Genomic DNA, 16,137 nt, shown 5'->3' with positions numbered 1-16,137 from the left:
AGGGACACAAATGGTTTTCTCTTTCTTGCTGTTGTTTTTAACATATTTATATTGTACTATGTGATTTTTTTTTGTTTTTGGGGGGTATGTTCCTCCCCCATGGTATAACCCTATTTTCACTCTGATTCTGGTACCCCGCATCTTGTATATACACTTTTCTAATTTGGGGAGGGGAAGGGAAAAAACAAAATGCTTAAATTGGGATATATTTGTAGTAATGTGGGGGGCTGGTAGTGGAGCTTGAACTCTGGGTCTGGGCACTGTCCCTCAGCTCTTCAGTTCAAGGCTAGCGCTCTACCACTTGAGGCCCAGTGCCCACTCAGGGCTTTTTTTTTTTTCTTGTTTATATGGTGCTGAGGAATCGAACCCAGGGCTTCATGCATGCCAGGCAAATGCTCTACCACTGAGCCACCTTCCCAGCCCCCTATTTGCATTTTTAAAACTACAAAAAGATCTTCAGAATGATAATTAGGATAATCAAAATCTCTAAACAAACATTTCAGAAGAAATTTGAACTAACTCATTTACTTTCGATAAATTTCCCTGTAGCATAAACAATGCACTTAAAATCATCCACTGGCAATCCATTTCAAAAACAGCCTGCAGCAGGCTATTTTGCAGTCTCTTCAATCGAATCCTCCTATGTACCATCTTGCCTTAGTCCCTAACCAAAGCAATGTAGGTAACCACAGAGGAGAAGAGAATCCACAGAAGGCAGCATGTGAAGAGAGTGAGGGTAGAATGATATAGGGAAAGCCCAATCTGCTTCCCCACCCTGCTATGTCCAACCCAATGTCTAATTCAGCTCCCAGGGTTCTCTGGTGTTACAAGGCAGCACTCTATTTTTTACTTGTTCTTGCTTTTGTTTTCTCATTGCTAGGGATCAAACCCAGGTCTCAGTCCTGTGAAGATGGGGTGGGTGAGCTGAGGAAAGGAAAATGGGGTGAGATTTGAATAGGAGCCTTGTCACCCAGGGCTTCATCACAGAGAAGTTAAATATTTCCAATACCAAAGGACCAAACCTAGAGCCTTGTACACGCTAGACAAGTCTCTACCACTGAGATACATACCTCTCTCTAAGAAGTTTGATACATACTAAAGACAGTTTTAGGCAGGGGTTTTATGACCTGATTCATATTTTATTTATTTGGTTTTGATATATGTATCAAAAAGTCCCTCAGGTTGTTGCATGCCAATGGTTCATGCCTGTAATCCTAGAAACTCAGGAGGGTGGGACCTGAGAATGGAGTTTTGAAGCCAGCCTGGACAAAAAAGTTCATGAGACTCATCTCCAATTAACTACCAAAAAAGCCAAAAGTGGAGCTGTGGCTCAAGTGGTAGAGCACTAGCCTTGAGCACAAAAACTCAGGGACAGTATAGAAAGGGATGGGAAGGGGAAACAAAGAGGAGGCAACAATGCTTGATAAGAAATGTACTTGTTATCTTGCCCATGTAATTGTAACTCCTCTGTACGGTATTCTCACAATTAAAAAAAAAACCTCAGGGACAGTGCTCAGGCCCTCAGATTAAGTCCCAAATTGGTACCAAAAATAAATAAATCATAATATAACATTTTTGCCAGTACCAAGACCTGAACTCAGGACTTTATGTTTACTCAGTTTGCTTTCTCAGATAGCATTTTACTACTTCAGCTATGTCTCAAGCCCTGCTCTGTGTGCATGTGCATGTGCATGTACATGTGCATGTGTGTGTGTGTGCGTGTGTGTGTGTGTGTGTGTGTGTGTGTGTGTATGTCCTTTTTGCTCAAGGATAACACTCTACCACTTGAACCACAGCTCCAATTCCAGCTTTTTTGGTACTTAATGGGAGATAAGGATATGATGGACTTTCTTGCCTGGGCTGGCTTAAAAGCACCTCTGCTCTCAAGACTCCTGAATAGCTAGGGTTGTAGGCATGAGCCACAGGCACCTGGCTTTGTTTTTTAATTTTTAAGAAAAAAGAGAAACATGTCAGCTAAAGCTGTGGTTGTGTTCCTAGGATTTCTGGGTATCTAAGAATCTGCTAAGAATTGGATCACTGCCAGTATTTCACTGCCCAAAGTACTGAAGCTGCAGTCTTGAAATCAGTACTCTGCCTCCTGATGCCAGTCAGGAGGAAAGTGCCTGCCTGACTTTGGCACTTGAACTTTCTCTGCTTCCTTGGAAAGTTTTAAAAGTAACATGAGAAATAGGGTCAGACTTTGGCTCTTTCTTCCATTCTGTTTTTACACGGATAGAGACGGCTTAAAAAGAGAAAGACTAGGCAAGAAACAAGGCTAAGACCACCCTAGTCCTTACTGAACAACCCTTCAAACTGATCATCACTAGGATCACTAAAGCCTCCGCCCTTGTATCAAGTTAAAGTTAGCAAGATTCCAATTATTTCTTTATTTTCTTTTTTAGTGAAAAGGTTGACAATCAAGTGCTATTAAAATGTAATCAGTAGCTAGGCATTGGTGGCTCATACCTGTAATTCTAGCTTCTCATGAGGTTCAGAATTTTTTTTATTGTACTGTTTTCAGTTGTTTTTCTTTCTTTCTTTTTTTGAACTTTATTTTCTTATAAGAGTAATGTCAGTGGGGGCTGGGAAGGTGGCTCAGTGGTAGAGTGCTTGCCTTGTGTGCATAAGGCCCTGGGTTCGATTCCTTAGCACCACATAAACAGAAAAAGCCAGACGTGGTGCTGTAGCTCAGATGGTAGAGCGCTAGCCTTGAGCTGAAGAGCTGAGGGACAGTGCCTAGGCCCAGAGTATACGCCCCATGACTGACAAAAAAAAAAAAAAAAAGAGTAATGTCAGTAATGGGTACATTTATTGTTAAACATTGTTATTCCCTTGTTTTCTCCCACTTTCCCTCCCACTCCCAGTCCCCTCCTCCTCCAAGTTGTAAAGTTCATTTTCAACATAGTGCCTTTTGAGTATCTCTGTTGCATTGCTTCACCCTTGAGTGTCTTTATTTTTTTTTTTTATTGTGAAAATACCGTACGGAGGGGTTACAATTACATGAGCAAGATAATGAGTACATTTCTTATCAAGCATTGTTGCCTCCTCCTTTGTTTCCCCTTCCCATCCCTTCCCATCCTTCTCCCCGCCACATCCAAACCTCTTCCCCCCCCACCAAAGTTGTAAAGTTCATTTTTCAACATAATGACTTGTACATCTCATTGTTGCAATGGGTCCACCTATATCCTTATTTAAGCAGAAAAGGTCAGACAAGTTGATGTTAGGTGAAATGAACCCCAAGATAAGTATTCAAATGTTTTTCTTTCATGCGATTGTTTCTAACATATTTATAAGATGATTTCTTTGTTGCTTTGTATGTCCCTCCCCCATGGTATAACCCCTGCTTTCACTGTATTTGATGTTGGTATAATTTGTGGAGGGGAAGGGAAAAAACAAATTGTTGAAATAGAGATTTTTTAATGTTTTTTATTGTGAAAATACTGTACAAAGAGGTTACAGATACAAGAACAAGGTAATGAGTACATTTCTTATCAGGCATTGTTGCCTCCTCCTTTGTTTTTCCCTTACCATCTCTTGAGATATAAGTATCACAGTTCAAAGCCAGCCCAGGAAAGAAAGTCCATGAGACTCTTATCAATTAACCACAAAAAACCAAGACGTGAAGGGTAGCTCAAGTGGTAGAGAGTAAGCCTTGAGCCCAAAGGCCAGCAAAATGGTAAGGCCCTGAGTGCAAGTCACAGCAGCCAAACAAAAATTTGAAAAAAAAAAAAAGCAATCCTGTCAAGGAAGGAAAGAACTATCTTAGCTATAAGAAATATTAACTTCTTCACAAAAGTAACTGTTCTTTACCAGGTGCTGGTAGCTCAAGCCTGTAATCCTAACTACTCAGAAGGCTAGATCTGGCTATGGGAAGGTGGCTCAGTGATAGAGTGCTTGCCTAGCATGCATGAGGCCCTGAGTTAGATTCCTCAGCACCACATAAACAGAAAAAGCTGGCAGTGGTGCTGTGGCTTAAGTGGTAGGGCTCTAGCCTTGAGCTGAAGAGCTCAGGGACAGCACTCAGGCCCAGAGTTCAGGCCTCATGACAGACAAAAAAAAAAAAAAAATAGGCTAGATCTGAGTGAGGATCAAGGTTCAGAGAAAGCTGGGATGAGGGAAGGAAAGACACTGTATGAAAGGAAATATCCTCCTCATTATCTGACTCATGCAATTGTAACCTATCTGTATAATGCCTTTATAATAATAATAATGTAATTTTTTTTCTTTTTTTATTGTGAAAATACTGTACAGAGGGGTTACAATTACATGGGCAAGATAATGAGTACATTTCTTATCAAGCATTGTAGCCTCCTCCTTTGTTTCCCCTTCCCATCCCTTCCCATCCTCCCGAAGCCCCGCACCCCAACCCAATCCTCCCCGCCCAAGAGATTTATTTCAAATTAACTTGTAAAACTCTGGAAGTGAAAGTGTGGGTCAAGTGGTAGAGTGACAGCCTAGAGGAGAAAATTTAATAAGCAAGAGCATGAAGCCCTGAGTTCAAGCCTCAGTATCAGCACAAAACAAAACCTAATGTTTTCTCAAATGTATCTTTTTTTTTTTTTCCAGTGGGTCATAGGGCTTGAACTCTGGGCTTGGGCGCTGTCCCTGCACTCTTCAGCTCAAGGCAAGCGCTCTACCACTTGTGAGTCACAGCGCCTCTTCTGATTTTCTAGTGGTTTATTGGAGATAAAAGTCTCACGGAGGGCTGGGGAGGTGGCTCAGTGGTAAAGTGCTTGCCTTGCATGCATGAGGCCCTGGGTTTGATTCCTCAGCACCACATAAGCAGAAAAAGCCAGAAGTGGTGCTGTGGCTCAAGTGGTAGAGCACTAACCTTGAGCTGAAGAGCTGAGGGGCAGCGCCCAGGCCCAGAGTTCAGGCCCCATGACTGGCAAAAAAAAAAAAAAAAAAAAAAAAAAAAAGTCTCACGGACTTTCCTGCCTGGGGTGGCTTTGAACCTCAATCCTCAGATCTCAGCCTCCTGAGTAGCTAGGATTACAGATGTGAGCCACCGGCGCCCGGCATTCTCAAATGTATCTTATGAGACAAAAAAGCCTAGAAATTATATATTAATCACTATTACTCTTGGTCTTAACTCTCTCCTGAGACAAAATGTTCTTGTTAATTAGGTCTTTGTGTATACTATTAAATTAATACAAGCCAGGTGCACATAACTCAAAAGCATCTCAGTTTGAAGCCAGCCCAGGGAGAAGAGTCCATGAGACTCTTATCTTCAATAAACCACCAAAGCCGGGCACCAGTGGCTCATACCTGTTATCCTAGCTACTAAGGAGGCTGAGATCTGAGGATCATGGTTCAAAGCCAGCCCATGCAAGAAAGTCCATGAGACTCTTATGGCCAATTAACCATTAGAAAACTGGAAGTGGTACTCAAGTGGTAGAGCACTTGCCTCGAGCTGAAGAGCTGAGGGACAGTGCCCAGGCCCAGAATTCAAGCCCCACAACTGACCAAAAAAGAAAAGTCAGAAATAGAGCTGTGGCTCAAGTAGTAAAGCACTAGTCTCAAGCAAAAGAAGCTTAAGGACAGAGCCCAGGCCCTAAGTTCAAGCTCCAGGACCAGCACCAAACCAATATAATAATTAATAATTAAAACGGATAACTGGTACCAGTGGCTCACAGCTGTAATCCTAGCTACTCAAGGAAGCTGAGATCTGAGGATCTGCAGTTCAAAGCCAGCCCAGGCAGGAAAGTCCATGAGACTCTTATCTCCAATAAACACCAGAAAACAGGAAGTGGCTCAAGTAGTAGAGCACTATCCTTGAGCTGAAGAGCTGAGGGACAGTGCCAAGGCCCAGAGTTCAAGCCCCACAACTAACAAAAATTAAATTAAATAAATAAATAAAACATTTATAGAGCTTTGAAAGTGAAATGCTATACTTTTTCAGATGTAGACAGGAAATAGCAGTGTCTTGTACCACCCTCCCTCCCTCTTACTAGTCAGAGGTCACCACTCTAGTTCCAAGTGTTTCTTATGGGAGATATGTGTACTTCAAAAATTCCTATGCACCATGCTGCTTCTTAGTGTCATAATGCTAGTAGCTATTATGAAGATGTACACTGGAATGTCATCCCCTACCACTCCTTACCCTACATGTTTGTCTTCTCCACCCATCCTCATCCATCTTGATTCTCTATCCAATATTTCCTTATTACATGTATATTCGTCATAACTGAATCAAACCACTGTGTTATAATTACTTTTGTTTTCAAATCCTTAGCTCATTCTGTACATCTTCCAAAAGCTCTACAACATGTGCCTCATGTCACCTCTCCCATGGACAAACTGGCATCATCTGACAGATTGTGACACTTCAACAGTGGAGAATGAGTAAGGTGGTCACCCTAGGAAATTAATTTTTTTTATTCATTTGTGGTTAACCTATAATTTCACAATGAAGTAGGTTGGGGATCAGCAAAACTAGGATTCTCATAAACGCTTGAGCTTTAGGAATTGGGATGACAAAGAAGTTTAAGTCAATTCTTTATCATTGTAGTATCACTTGCAGAAACTTTCCCAAGAAGGTAATTCAACCCAACTTGAAAGAATGACACACACTCCATATTATATGAGTGATCAACAAGACTCAGCACAACCGTTATTATAAAGATCAAACCCTGAACCAATGTTTTCATTTTTCCACTCTGCCACCAAGTTCCCTGACACCTGGGTGACCACTGTGAATGTGCCTGCTTCATGTTAGACATAAGATGATATGATAGCCTTTCCCTCATAGTAATAATTGTAGCTGATATAGACGATGTGGCTAAGATCCAACTGTTACACCAAAGACAGTGGCACCACAGTCCCCATAGCACCCTCCTGACTTTCCATAGTGCAGTGTCAGGTATGCATGTAGTGTGGTGTCCATGCTGTAGATGCACACTCAAAGGCCGCTCGAGTACATTTTCTTCTCTTTTCTAAGAGTTACAAGAGTCAGTTCCTATTTGACTCTTGCCAAATAATGAAGAAACATAAGTTCAGAGTTAAAAGTAGTGGACTGACAATTCACTAAGGTAATTGTTGAAGTTTGAATCCATTATGGAAAGTAAATGAATGAGATCTACTGCCCTCACAGAATTCAAAAAGGATGACACTAATACTCACAGTGGGGGAGACCAAGAGCAACCTGGTCTACCTAGAAGTCACCTGAAAGTAAGGTGACTATGGGAACAAACAAAAAAGGATTGTTTGGCCAGGCACCAGTGGCCCACACCTATAATACTATCTACTCAGGAGTCTGGGATATGAGGATAGTGGTTCAAAGCCAGATGGGGCATTAAAGTCCATGAGACTCTTGTCTCTATTTATCTACTAACAAAGCCAGGAGTGGAGCTATGGCTCAAGTAATAGAGTGCTAACCTTGAGCAAAATGCTCAGGTACATTGTCCAGGCCCTGAGTTCAAGCCCCAGGACTGGCATCAAAAAAAAAAAAAAGAGGAAGGGTGGGCAAATGTAATCATAATATTAAATGTGTGTGTGTGTGTGTGTGTGTGTGTGTGTGTGTGTGTGTGTGAAAATATAACCAGTAAAGTGGAGGGATTGGTGGGGTTGGGAGAGATAAGGGAGAATGACAAAAGGAGAGACACTGAATACGATGCATTGTATTCACAAACTGACATGCTGAATTGAAACCTCTTTGTACAACTACTTAAAGATAATTTTTAAATAGATAATGTTTTAAAAGGACCAAAAAAAGTCAGCATAAGAGAAAACTGAAAACCTAAACTTTTTATTTCCCAGTAGGTGAGTGACATCATCCCTCTCCTTATCCTGACAGAGTCCTGGAGGATTTAATTTTAGGAGAAAGAAAAAAAGGTCTTTGTGTCAAAGGAACAACATCTAATTAAGGCCAAAAATAAGACAATAAACAAAGAAGAATTGCTGGGCACTGGTGGCTCACGCTTGTAATCCTAGCTACTCAGGAGGCTGAGATCTGAGGATTGCAGTTCAAAGCCAGCCCAGGCAGGAAATCGTGAGACTCTTGTCTCTAATTAACCACCAGAAAACTGGAAGTGGTGTTGTGGTTCAAGTGGTAGAGTGCTCACCTTGAGCTGAACAGCTGAGGGACAGCGCCCAGGCCCAGAGTTCAAGCCCCACGATGGACAAGAAAATAAGTGACAGTTTACAGAGTAGGTATCAAGATGAGTTACTAGTTGTTTCCTATTCAACTCCCAGAAGTCAGCATCCTCAGCATCCTCATGTTACTCTCCAGGTAAAAAACTGAAAGGATCGGGGCTGGGAAGGTGGCTCAGTGATAGAGCACTTGCCTTGCATGCATGAGGCCCTGGGTTCGATTCCTCAGCAGCACATAAGCAAAAAGAAAAAAGCTGGAAGTGGCACTGTGGCTCAAGTGGTAGAGCGCTAGCCTTGAGCTGAAGAGCTGAGGGACAGAGCCCAGGCCCAGAGTTCAGGCCCCACGACTAGACCCAAAAAAAAAAAAAAAAAAAAAAAAAAACTGAAAGGATCATTGCTGGGAAATCTGACCAACTCAAAAGAAAAAAAATAATACTAACAAAACAATAATAATTAGCATCACTATAACAACCCAAGCTGTGAATGGTAATTATGTGAATGAAACACTTCTAGTGGCAAGCATTTTAGTAAGGGACGCTCACCCTCTACACCTACCTAGGCTTGGTGACAGATTATCAGCCTCATGAACTGATAAGACTAAGTAAAATACCAGGATACAAAATCAATAGACAAAAATCAATATACATAGCTTTTCCATGTATATCAACAATGAACAGACTTGGAAAGAAACCAGGAAAGCAATCCTATTCACAATAGCCTCAAAATAAATAGCCAGGCACCAGTGGCTCATGCTTATAATCCTAGCTACTCTAGAAACTGAGGTTGGAGGATTGTGACTCAAAGGCAGCCTGGGCAGGGAAATCCATCACTCTTATCACCAATCAATGACCAAAAAACTAGAAGTGGCACTGTACCTGAAGTGGTAGAGTGAGAAAGCCAAGGGACAGTACCCAGTACTAACACTAAAATAAAATAAAAAGTACCTAGGAATACATTTTACTAAGGAAATGAAGAATCTCTACAAGGAAAAGTGTAAATCACTGAAGACAGAAACTGAAGAAGACAGTAGAAGATGGAAAGAAACCCCATGCTCATGGACTGGCAAAACCAATACTATAAAAATGACTACACTGCCAAAAGCAGTCTACATATTCAGTACAATCTCCATCAAAATTACAATGACATTCTTCACAGAGGTAGAAAAGTAAATCCAAAACTGGGTGCCAGTGGCTAACACCTGTATTCCTAGCTATACAGGAGACTGAATATCTGAGGATCAGAATTCAATGTCAGCCAGGTCAGGAAAGTGCTTGAGACTCTTATCTCCAATTAATCACAGAAAAGGCCAGACATGACACTGTGGCTCAAGTGGTAGAGCTCTAGCCTTGAACAAAAGGAGCTCAGGGATAGCACCCAGCCCCAGATTTCAAGCCCCAGGACCAGCAAAAAGAAAAAGAAATTCTAAAATGAATATGGAAGTACAAAAGGTCTTGAATAGCTGAAATAATCCTGAGCAAAAGTATCTATACTAATAAAATAAAATACAATAATAAAATTAAAAATCTACACTATCACAATACCTGACTTTCAACTATCGGGTAAAAAAAACAGCTTGGTAGTGGCACAAAGATAGCTACACAGACCAATGGAACAGAAGATCCAGAATAAGCTCACATAGCTATAGGCAGCTCATTTTTTATAAAGATGCCATAAATATATGTTGGAGAAAAAGATAGCCTCTTCATAAAGAGTGCTGGGAAAACTGGAGATCTACATGTAAAAGACTGAAACTAGATCCCCTGTCTCTTGTTCTGTACTAAAATCCATTCAAAATGGATCAAAACGTTAACAGAAGACCTGGAAGTTTGAAAACATTGGAAGATATACGCATAGGCAACTGACTTCCTGAATAGAACTCCACTAGCCCAGCAAGGACTGACCAATGTGATCACATCAAACTAAAAAACTTCTTCACAGCAAAGGAAGTAATCAGTAGACTGAAGAGGGCCTACAGAATGAAACAAAATCTTTGCCAGCCAATGGCTCACATCCATCATCCTAGCTACTCAGGAGGCTGAGATCTGAGGATTGCGGTTCAAAGCCAGCCCAGGCAGGAAAGTCCAGGAGACTCTTATTTCCAATAAACCACCAAAAAACAAGAAGTGGTGCTATGGTGCTATAGCTCAAGTGGTAGAGCACTCACCTTGAGCTGAAGAGACGAGCTCAGGGACAGTGCTCAGGCCCAGAGTTCAAGCCCCACAATGGACAAAAAAAAAAAGTGTGTGTGTGTGTGTGTGTGTGTGTGTGTGTGTGTGTGTGTGTGTGTGTGTGTGTGTGTGTGTGTGTGTGTGTGTGTGTATGCCAGATGCATAACTGACAAGGGATTAATAACAAAATATACAGAGAGCAGTAAAAACTAAGCTCCCAAAGAATCAACAACCCAATTAATAAATAAAGGCCAATGAACTGAGATATAATCTCAAAGAAGTACAAATGACCAATAAATGCAAGAAGAAATATTTAGAACTCCTGGCCATGTACAAAAAGCAAATTAAAATGACATCGACTTAGCTACTTAGGAGGCTGAAATATGAGGATTACAGTTCAAATTACAATTCAATTACTAGTTCAGGCAAAGTCCATGAGGTTTTTATCTCCAATTAACCAGCAAAAAGTCAAAAGTGGTGGAAGTGTAAAACAGTATCTCTTTGGCAAAAATGCTAGGCAAGAGTGTTAAGGACCTGAGTTCAGCACAGAACAGATTCTGCTGGAGTATGATGGGTATGGAGGGGAAGGTGAATGAAGAGGGTGAAGAAGGATGAATATAGTAGAAGTATTTTATATACAAGTATGAAAATACAACAATGAAACCTGTTGAAATTGTCTTAAGGGAGGAAGGAGAGTGAAAAAGAGTGAAAGAATCTGATCAGAGTACACTGTATGCATATAAAGACATACAATGAAATTCTCTTGTATGCTAATATATGCTAATAACAAATAAAATAATTTTTAATTATGAGGTAAATTTTTTTAAAAAGAACTTAGGGTAGTACATACCTGTAATCCCAGCTATGTTGGGACGTAAGAGAGAGGAGTATCAAGGAACAAAATCAATGTGAATATAAAAAGTGTAATGTGGATAAAAGTAAGACTATTATCTGAAAATTAAGTCAATGCTCACTTGACACTCTGTGGAAAATGAGCTATACAATTTGTTGGATGGGGAGTGAAGGAAGGAGTGACACAGTCCATAAGGAAATGTACTCATTCCCTGACTTACATAACTACAACCACTCTGCACAGCACCTTTATGATAACAATTAAAATTAATAAAATAAAACACTTCTACAATCTCAGCTACTCAGGAGCAGGTAAAAGGAGGATCACACTCTGAGGCCAGACATTATCTCAAAGATAAACTCACACAAAAAAGGCTGAAGATGTGGTTCAAGTGATAGGCCCTGAGTTCGGACTCAAAATTGATAAATGGCCACTTCATCATGGAAGCTGATGCTGAACAATCTTGTTATTTTTACTTCAGATTAATCTGACATCAAAGTAAAGAACACCAGGCTTGACTTATGGCCAATTAAGCATCTGTCACAATAATAACCTCCTGCCTCTATCCCAAGTGCCATTCTGAATGGATGCCAGCAGTGTAAGTAAGACTCAACTGCTTGTGTAAAGTCAGCAGGCTCAATACCTAACTAAGAAAACACAATATAGCTTGCTCTTCAGAAAGACCAAGTGACCCAGCCAACCAAACTTATGTTGTCTAGCTTGACTTGGGTTTTTGCCAAGTGCTCAGGCCCTAGCTTAGCACTGAGGAAGGAACAAAAGAAGAAAGGCAAAAGCCCTACTTACCATAGAAGAGGAAAGCTTTGGTCATGGGATGATGCTGGTAGGTGCGGTTGATGGTGAAGAAACAGTTATCTGCCCCACACTGGCCAAGCCTTCCAGTCTCCCCAGTCAGGGGGGACCACCAGAGTATGATGGGGTAGCTCTTGACTTCCCATGTGTTCTTCTCATCCGTGCTCAGTGCTTCTTTCTTAACGACTGGATCAAGATGTTTAAATTCTTCTTCCAAAGTTTTATGTTCATCTTGAAAAGTTTTTAACTTCTTCCTTTCAAATTTTCCCAGCTCAACCACCACCTAAATGTGAAGACAGGTATTATCAGTCCAATGATTTGTCTTTGTCCATCCTCCATTCTCATTGGGAAGTCCCAACTTCTGGGACTACAAGCATGTCCCACTCTATGTCTGGCCATTCCTACATATTTTTTTTTAATCTGGGTGAGTCTTTTTTAAACAATTTATTGTCAAGGTGGTATACAGAGCAGTAACAGTTACAAAAGTCAGGTAATGAGTACATTTCCTTTTGAACAGTGTCACCTCTCCCTCATTCTTCCCAGATTCTCCCCTCCTGATTTCTCTCCCCGCCCTCCAAGTTGTATAGTTCATGTCCAAAATAGTGTCTATGAGTTTTCACTGCTCAGTTGGTTCACCCTTTGTCCCAAGTTTCTGTGCTTCCCCTTCCCCTCCCCAATCATATCAACTTATATACAAAACAAAGGGTATAGAAACCAAAAACAGAGGGAATAAATCAAAGAAAAAAGGAAAAAAAAAAAAGAACCACAGCCAGGCACTGGTGGCTCACACCTATAATCCTAGCTACTCAGGAGGCTGAGATCTGAGGACGGCGGTTCAAAGCCAGCCCAGCCAGGAAAGTCTGTGAGACTATTACCTCCAAATAACCACCAGAAAACAATAAGTGGTGCTGTGGCTAAAGTTGTAGAGCACTCATTTTGAGCTGAAGAGCTCAGGGACAGTGCCAAGGCCCAGAGTTCAAGCCCCAAGACCAACAAAAACAAAACCTAAAAGAATTGCAAACAGTACAATAAAAAAAAATCCTCTTGCGGGGCTGGGAAGGTAGCTCAGTGGTAGAGCACTTGCCTCGTATGCCTGAGGCCCTGGGTTCGATTCCTCAGCACCACATAAGCAAAAAGAAAAAAGCCAGAAGAGGCGCTGTAGCTCAAGTGGTAGAGCGCTAGTCTTGAGCTGAAGAGCTGAGGGACAGTGCCTAGGCCCAGAGTTCAGGCCCCACAACCGGACCCAAAAAAAAAAAAAAAAAACCCTCTTGCTTCCACTTCTTGGAATAGCATCAACTTACATGATAGCATCATTTTATATGATCATATGCACATAGCTATTGAGCCCTTGGAATTCTCTCGTAAGAATATCCTCCTTTGTTCTCACTATGTGAATGTTTAGACTGCTGTTTAATTAATCATGTCTAGGTGTAGTTACTTGTCTTTTACTATCCATTAGGTTTACTTGTAGATTTATAGGCACATTCTACTTATTACAAATGAAAGAAACAATGTAGCCTATGTTTCTTTGGGTCTGGCTTGCTTCTTTTAGTATGTTTTTTTCCAAGTCTCTTAATGACCCATGATTGATCTTGGCCTCTAGTGATAATCCAGGATTATCTGCTTATTTTGTACTGCTTTAATAGAATACCCGAGACTGAGTAGTTTATAAAGAACCAATGGTGATTTCTTATAGTTCTGGGCAAGTCCAGAAGTCCGAGGCGAGGATATCCAAGAGAAGGGAAGGACACCAAAGCCATCCTTTTATCAGGAACCACACCTAATAGTAGTATTAATCTGTCCTCTTGATCTACTCACTTAACAACACTATCTCTTAACACTATTGCATTTGGAACTGCATTTCTACCACATGAACTCTGAGGGACACATTCACAACAATGGCTACGTAAGGCATGTCCCACTTACTGAAGTCTCCTTTTTCTGCACACTGTAGTCTCCTTTTCCATATGCAGTGACATATAGTCCAGGAATGCAGGATGGGGAATGTCTAGCCCTAGGGCCATAAGACCCAATAAATCATTTGGTACATGATGGGACAAATTTACATGCTTTTCTCCAACTTCCTATGGATGGATTCTATAGTTTGCCTGTACTGATAATTTTATGTGAACCTCAAATGACATAATTAAAATATCCAAGTGGCCCTTGGCAGAAAAAAAAAGATTCCCTACCTCCAATCATTACTCATGCCCATTAATCACAGGCATTGCCTCCAAAGTATTTCCCAGCAAGGCTGCTGAATAATTCTATCAGATACTTGGAAACATCTTCCCTCTACCTCATAAGAATATACAGTATCCACAAAAGGCTTTGTCCCTTGAAAACTATGATAGGGTTGTTTCCTGTCCACTACTAGAGATTATACCCTAGGGAAATGACTTAAAAATTACTGATTTCTTTTTACTTAAATCTGTGGGCATTACATTTTTATAATGTGGCTCTTCTCCAGCAGCTTGTTGAAATAAACATGACTTATAGCCTGAACTACCTTCTCATCTGCCTTGCCGTGTGAATGTACAACCAGTAACTTCAGCAGGGAAGGCATTTTTTAAAAAGCCATAGGCTATAACTTCTAAGATAAAATTTGTTCCACATTTCTGGTCAATGTTTTCTGTGTGAAATATAAGCTTATTTACAAAATAGGGTTTTTTTAAGGTGAAATTCTTATAACAAACATCTTAAAAACATAGTTATCTTCATACATGACTATTTGGATGTAGGAAACACAAGGTATAGGATTATATTAATCAAAATCTCAGTGAAAAAGTCAGGCAAGGGCTGGGAATGTGGTTTAGTGGTAAAGTGCTTCCCTAGCATACATGAAGCCCTGGGTTTGATTTCTCAGTACCACATAAACAGAAAAAGCTAGAAGTAGCTCTATGACTCAAGTGGTAGAGTGCTAGCCGTGAGCACACAGAAGCTCAGGGACAAAGCCAGCCCTGAATTCAAACCCCAGGACTGGCAAACAAAAAGAATAGGGAAGGGGCGGGGCGGGGAGGGGAGGGGAGGGAAGGGAAGAGACCCCAAGAAAGAAAGAAAGAAAGAAAGAAAGAAAGAAAGAAAGAAAGAAAGAAAGAAAGAAAGAAAGAAAGAAAGAAAGAAAGAAAGAAAGAAAGAAAGAAAGAAAGAAAGAAAGAAAGAAAGGGAAAGAAAGAAAGAAAAGAAACACTATGAAAAGAAAAGAAATGTACTCATTACCTAATTCATGTAATCTCTCTGTATATCACTTCTATAACAACAAATTAATTTTTTTTTCGGTTGAGGGGATTGAACTCTGGGTCTGGGCACTGTCCCTCAGCTCTTCAGCTCAAGGCTAGCACTCTACCACTCAAGCCACAGCACCACTTCTGCTTTTTCTGTTTATATGGTGCTGAGGAATCAAACCCAGGGCCTCATTACATGCAAGGCACGCACTCTACCACCAAGCCACCTTCCCAGCCCTAATTTTTTAAAAGAAATGTACTCATTACCCAACTTATGTAACCCCTCTGTACACTATCTTTAAAATACCAATAAAAATTTTAATTTTTTTTTTTTTTTTTTTTTTTTTTTGCCAGTCGTGGGGGTTGAACTCTGGGCCTGGGCGCTGTCCCTCAGCTCTTCAGCTCAAGACTAGCACTCTACTACTTGAGCCACAGTGCCATTTCTGGCTTTTTCTGCTTATGTGGTGCTGAGGAATCGAACCCAGGGCCTTATGCATGCAAGGCAAGCGCTCTACCACTGAGCCACCTTCCCAGCCCAAAATTTTAAAATTTTTTTAAAAGAATGGTATCTTTCAAGCCAGACACCGATGTATCACACTTGTAATCCTAGCTACTCAACAGGCTGAGTTCTGAGGAACATGGCTCAAACTCAGCTCAGGCAAGAAAATGCATGAGACTCTTATCTTAGCCACCAAAAAGACAGTAGAATTGTGGCTCAAAATGAGAAAGCACTAGCCTTGAACACAAAAGTTCAGGGACAGTGCCAAGGCCCCGATTTCAAACCCTAGCACTGGCATAAATTTAAAAAAAAAAAAAAAGAATGGTGTCTTTCAAAATCCATAAAGCTTCTACCCAATAAGACAGACAGGGATTTACTTCCTGTCTCTTCAGTATCACAGCCAGGGAAGAATCACAAACTGACCTCTGCATTGATGACTTTGCTTTTATGCTACACTTCAGTCACTACACCCATTCACACATATTCTTTCAA

The 16,137-nt window shown here is 40.9% G+C and overlaps 1 protein-coding gene across 4 annotated transcripts in view; it reads right to left on the bottom strand.

Moving 5' to 3' along the window:
* Window positions 1-16,137, bottom strand: part of Fut10 (fucosyltransferase 10) — a 101,348-nt gene that overhangs the window by 64,626 nt on the left and 20,585 nt on the right. For all 4 annotated transcript variants that reach the window (XM_070016209.1, XM_070016208.1, XM_070016207.1 and 1 more), the window contains exon 3: window positions 11,917-12,205. In XM_070016209.1, coding sequence (XP_069872310.1) covers window positions 11,917-12,205 — 289 coding nt within the window. The remainder of the gene's footprint in view (window positions 1-11,916; window positions 12,206-16,137) is intronic.

Source organism: Dipodomys merriami, unplaced genomic scaffold, assembly GCF_024711535.1.
Source record: "Dipodomys merriami isolate MVZ:Mamm:240054 unplaced genomic scaffold, mDipMer1.0.p SCAF_12, whole genome shotgun sequence".
Lineage (NCBI taxonomy): Eukaryota > Metazoa > Chordata > Mammalia > Rodentia > Heteromyidae > Dipodomys > Dipodomys merriami.
This window is presented reverse-complemented; position numbering and strand designations above follow the sequence as displayed.